Source organism: Ipomoea triloba, chromosome 4 (assembly GCF_003576645.1).
Source record: "Ipomoea triloba cultivar NCNSP0323 chromosome 4, ASM357664v1".
NCBI classification, from domain to species: Eukaryota; Viridiplantae; Streptophyta; class Magnoliopsida; order Solanales; family Convolvulaceae; genus Ipomoea; species Ipomoea triloba.
In genome coordinates this window covers 2494573-2500572 of record NC_044919.1, presented here as the reverse complement: position 1 = coordinate 2500572, position 6000 = coordinate 2494573, and the positions used below count along the sequence as shown (strand labels likewise).

General features: G+C 34.4%; 1 protein-coding gene across 1 annotated transcript in view; it reads left to right on the top strand.

The window, feature by feature from the left end:
• LOC116014770 (glycine-rich protein A3-like) overlaps positions 1–1431 on the top strand; it is a 1900-nt gene extending 469 nt beyond the window's left edge. The window contains exons 2-3 of the mRNA XM_031254719.1: positions 120–507; positions 1044–1431. Of these exons, the coding sequence (XP_031110579.1) occupies positions 153–507; positions 1044–1252 (564 nt within the window). The 5' untranslated portion in view covers positions 120–152 and the 3' untranslated portion in view covers positions 1253–1431. The remainder of the gene's footprint in view (positions 1–119; positions 508–1043) is intronic.
• Positions 1432–6000: the final 4569 nt, after the last annotated feature.

The window sequence follows — 6000 nt, the reverse complement described above, 5'->3', positions numbered from 1 at the left end:
TTTTTTTTTTTTTTTTTTTTGAAAACACATTCAACCCTTTTTTGTTTTCTGCAAATATGATGTTTAATGATTGCCTAACAGATAATTAAGGATTATTGTGGTGTTTTAATTTGTTGCAGTTTTGGGTGTGTAATCGCCGGAGCGGAATAAAAATGGGGATGGGAAAGCCAGAGTTCCAGGAAAGGGGGCTGCTTTCTAACCTTGCCGGATTTGCCGCCGCCCATCACCTCCCGGGAGCCCACGGCGGAGCTCATCACCGTCCGCCGCCACTTGGATATCCTCATCATCCTCCTCCTGCTGCAGGGGCATACCCACCTGCCGGCGGATATCCTCATCCTCCCCCTCCTTCACCTGGATACAGCCCGGAAGGGTATCCTCTTGCCGGCGCACAACCTCCCCCTCCGGCTGGCTACCCGCCGGCGGTGGCATATCCTCCTCCGAGTGGTGCATTTCCCCAACAAGGCTATCCTCCTGCTGGCTATCCACCCCCATCATCTTCACATCAGGGTATATATGCATATCTTGCCTAATCTTTTGAATTTATCACCACTAGAAAATTTGGAGTTGTATCTTTTTTCAATAGGTAACCCAATACTCCTACCTAAAAGTGTGCACGGATTAAATCTGATTCGATCATGTGATCTTGTAACCCTAATTGCATGTGTCTTTTGCACTAGGCAAGGTATAATCATGCATGCTTTTAGGGCTGCACCTGGTATCACCCACTTGCTCGATCTTGTCCCTACAATACATCGAACAACCCACGAGTGTACATGATTACATTTATCCGATTCAGTCTTGTAACCTTATTTGCTTGTGCCTTTTGCACTAGGCAAGGTATAATCATGCACGCTTTCAGGGTTGTACCTGGTATTGCCCACTAGCTCGATCTTGTCTTTACATTACCTGGAACAACCCAAAAGTGTACATGATTACATTTATCCGAATTGAAGCTCACTCATGTTAATCACGACCCAATAATTAATCTAGAATATCGATCTGTAATTGGTGGGCACATGATGATTATTGAGAAATAATTGTAGGTGCAGCAGGGCAGGGATCTAATAAGTTTGGAACAATGTTAGCTGGAGGTGCTGCAGCTGCAGCTGCTGCAATTGGAGCTCACCATCTTGCACATGGTAGTCATCATCACCACCATATGCATGGTGGTTACTATGGGCACCATGGTAAATTCAAGCATGGAAAGTTCAAGCAAGGGAAGTATGGAAAGCCCTTCAAGCGCTGGAAGTAGAGATAACCATGCATATTTAATTTGCTCCTGGAGCTGAGATTGTTCTTTAGAGCATGATATACGTAGTATTTATGCAACATATATGTTCCTAGTACTGTGTATATATGCTTTCTTCATTATGTGTCTATGTACACGTGTGATTTCTCAGCTCACATTAATGCACATCGGCTTACTCAAAATCTATCTTCAATTTTTACATATATAATATCTGAATTACAAGTGATATATATATAACTTTTGAGTGGCTAGGCTATAAGATCATCACGGTCCCATAGCCTTTGCTAACAAAGAATGAACAATAACTTGTTTGTAACATACTAACATGAGACAATCCACCATTTTGAGGATTTGCAAAAATAAACATATCAAAATTGATGTTTTTAGATAACCTAGGTTTCCTAGCAAGATTCGTCTATATCTTGAACCCCTTGAACCAGTCTCATCCTAAGTTCTTCCACCGTGAATTAACTTGCCCCACATTCCTTATTGTACACTTCTGCGCACATTGCGATTCGTCGCAAAAAATTGTTGCTAGCTAATTCCTCTTGAACTTGGAAGTGTAACATTTTGGGTGTTGATATCATAATCAGTCTTTGGTTGGGCCTGCAATTTGTTATGGACCTATTCACATATTGATCTACCAAATCCTTGTTTGGGTATCTTTCTGGGCTTAGATTTCTCTAGTGAACTTTAAAGTTGAGATTTTTTTAAACAAAAAAAAAAAGGAAAAAAAAATCAATTAAGATAAGTTTTTAATAATGAGCCAAACACACACCAAATACAACCATATGGTGAAATATTCAATAATTAATTATATATATCAAATTATACATTCAAACAAAATAAATAGACTAAACACTCAAACTTGACACCTTGAGAGCTGGGTTTTGCCCACGTCTCTTTAATTTGCTAACGTTATTGGTGTTGCGACACCCTGTTTTATCACTTTATGTAACTTTATTCTTTTTTTTTTTTTTTTTTCTATTTTATCACCACTAGAAATGTTTGATTTCTAGACCATTCTAAGAATGGTCAAAAGAAGTGACTTTTTTCTTAATGATTCGTCGATGGATTGCGGAGGATGAAAAAAATGGTATTTTCAACTTATTTTGGTGATCGGTATTTCTGATTATTTTTCGGCCAAAATTGATGATTTTCGATTTTAAGATGGTCAGAAATTTGAAGATTTTCAGATGTATATAAATTTATTCTTTATTCTTTAAGCGTTGTTTCCTGCATAAAAAACATGAATTATTCATAAAAAGTACTATCCTAAATTCTAGCCCCTAGAAAACTTGGAATTCATTGTTTAATGTGGTGGGTTTGAGCATTGATGATGCATTTATACCAACTAGCACAAAACAATGTGGTCATGTAGTTGAGCATACAAGTTGTTGACCTTCACTTTGATACATTAGTTATATTTTTGAAGTTGCTAGAATTGTATGTACGTGGTAGCTGCACCTATAACTTATTTAATTTCTTTATAGAAAAATTCTACACAACCACTTAAGACACATGTAAGGGAGAGTTTTTTTTTTTTGCCCGGCCCTCACCTGGGTGTCACCCTCTTGTGGGGTGGATGTACTAATCCTCGAGAGTTTCACCCTCTTGTGGGGTGTTCCTCAGGGCACTATGTACTGATCCTCTCACTTAAGGGACTGCTAAGTTATCATAATTTAACTCCTCCACAATTTTTGTAGAGCTAATAGGGCCTGAGCAAGTAATTTTGACTTTTGCTTAGGAGGGAGAGAATTAGAGAAAAGGTACAAATAAGTCATCGAACTATTTGGGAATTAGCAATTAAGCTATGGAACTTGAATAAGCTCCAAATAAGCCACTGAACTCGGAAAACAAAGCAATTAAGCCATTAAATCGGAAGAAAATAACAATTAACATTTTTAACATGTCATTTGCCTATTTCGGTGACCGGCGACTGGAATCGTCGCCAGTCGCATTTTCCGGCGAGGGCGATCATTTCTGATCGCCCTCGCCGGAAGATGCGACCGGCAACAATTCCTTCGTCTCCGGTGGCCGGTTGTTGAAATAGACAAATGACCTGTTAAAAATGTTAATTGTTATTCTTTTTCTGGTTTAATGGCTTAATTGCTTTATTTTTCCGAGTTCAGTGGCTTATTTGGAGCTTATTCGAGTTCGATGGCTTAATTGCTAATTTCCAAATAGTTCGATGACTTATTTGTACCTTTTCCCATAGATTTATTATTGTTTTCAAATAAAATTTTGAAATTAGGTAGTGTCCAAGTTGGCAGTTTTTAGAAGTATATGTTAGTTGAATGCTGACAACATACATAATATAATTGGAGCCAAGAAAATAACATGTGAACATTCAACTAGGATCTGGTCTTCACAATAATGTAGCTGCAGCCTGCACAAATGCTGTGCCTGAGAACATGGGAAGGATTGCTCTCATTTGTTGTGAGGACCATTCTTCAAACTCAATATGATACTGTGTGCTGTTGTGTGTGAGTGTCTGTGACTGTGTGTTTGTGTGATTATATACTAACGTTAGAATTAACATCACTTTAAATCCACTTTCGCTATCACTTTTAGTCCTCAGCTATGTTTGAGTGGGGGCCTAAAGAGTCAAATCCAACATTCTGCCATTGATGTGCATTTGAAGCATACATGTGCATATATATATATATATATATATATATATATATATATATATATATATATATATATAACGTTATCACTTATAACTTTTGGCATAATAGTAAATATATGTGTTTGATCTTAATAAACTATCAACTTCACGTTTTTTAGTCTATTATATTAAATTTAGTCCAAAATGTCTTAAATGCCCTCATATAAAGAAGTGTGAAGTTTAGATAAGGTGAGGGCATTTTAAACCGAATTTGGTTAATTTGTAATAGTTTTGGAATCAAAAGTGGTCAAATTAATAATCGATGACCTACCCTAAAAGAGGTGATTAAATATGTAGAACATAACTCTTCTAGCCTTGTATTTGAAAATTACAAGATCGATTATATATTGTCAATACCTTTTTGGTTGGACCTATCATACATAATCTTCCTATGTGATAGCAAAATTTATCCCGTAGTTACAAAAATTTCTTGTCACCCAAAACAAAACAAAAAAAAAAATTCTATGACCAATAATATATAGGAGTAATTATAGAACAGAATATGCATGTATAATATTGATCTACATATCTTCCCTTCACTAATAGAGTATATAGGGTAGTTGATGGGGCATAAAAAAATAAAGTAGTTGTTGTAAGGGATTGCTTGGTTTAACTGCTGCTTTTGGCTGTATTATATCATATTCTATATTTCCACAAATGGAATAAAAACACTAAAACAGTAAAGGGTCCATGTACAACTTAATTAAGTGTGTGTCTCAAGTTCTCGTACAGACAGAAAGTGCAGTTGTGCGATCACTCACCATTGAATACACATAAATATATGAAGTGTTTAAAAATGCATCATTAGGTGTGGTGCATTTGTGCATTTGTGTGATCATTCTGATTCATTTTCGAACACTGTGTGGTGCATTTATGCATACTAATCGTGCAATTTGCACTGATCGCACGGAAAGTCCTGTTCGTATTTGATCCTCTGTGTGTGTGTGTATACAACTTATTTGCCCCGAGCTCAATTCATTTCAACTAACTCAAAATAAGTTCATACATTTAATTTTACTAGTAGCTGAAGCGTTTGAATCTTATCAAGGATTTAAAAAAATAGATATATGAGTTTGGTCTTTTTATGGGGACTAGTGTACAAGCATTTGGAAGCTTGTAGCCTAGTTGATGCACATTTCGTGATTTACCTCATCCACTAGTTTTCAAAATTTGGAATTCAAACTTATCTATTTAACTTATTTGCCATTTTTTTTTGCATTATTTAATTTAATATTATTAAATAAATTTTATGTATTTAAGCGGTTTCAAAATATTTATTGAATACAAAAATTAAAATTAAAATTAAAATTATACAAAAATATTAAAGAAAATTAGTGAAGAAAATAAAAATTATTTCACCATCAAATAATAAATAGCACATGGAATAGGGAAATTAGTAGAAATCAAGTAGAACAACATATTAATTGTTTCACATGTATTTTATGTGATCAATATATTTTATATTATAATATAACATTTCCATTATGAATTAATTTGTTGGTTAATGTGATAAAAAAAAGGTGATAAAATTGTATGACTAATCCAGCTAATAATCTCGAGGATCTTGTATAAGTAAAAAATTAAATTTTTTATACCAAAATCTTTCAAATTAAACATCCTTTATGGTAATGTAGAATTATTTATTACATATCATTCAAAATATTATTTTTACTTATTAAAATTTATTATAATAAATAATTATAGTTTTTTCTAAGGTGATCGACACCGATGGCGAGTTGTACCTGACACAATTAGTTGAAGTACGTAAACCTTGAAAGATTTAACTAACTAGAATGGCTTGTAAGTAATTATTTTGAGACATCATATTCAACAACAAATGAAGGTTTGTTTCAAGCGATGGTGTGTCGAATACATTTATATTATTACAGAAATATGTGATACACAAACCGTACTCTAACACCGAAACCCAAAAAAATCATGTATTATAGGAAATGATACTAACACTAATTTTAAATATACCTATATAATTCATTAATTCTACCAAACATAAATTGAAGTTGTAGTTAAAAAAAAAAAAAAAAAAAAAAAAAAAAAAACTGGTAAGTGAAGACAAGGGGCG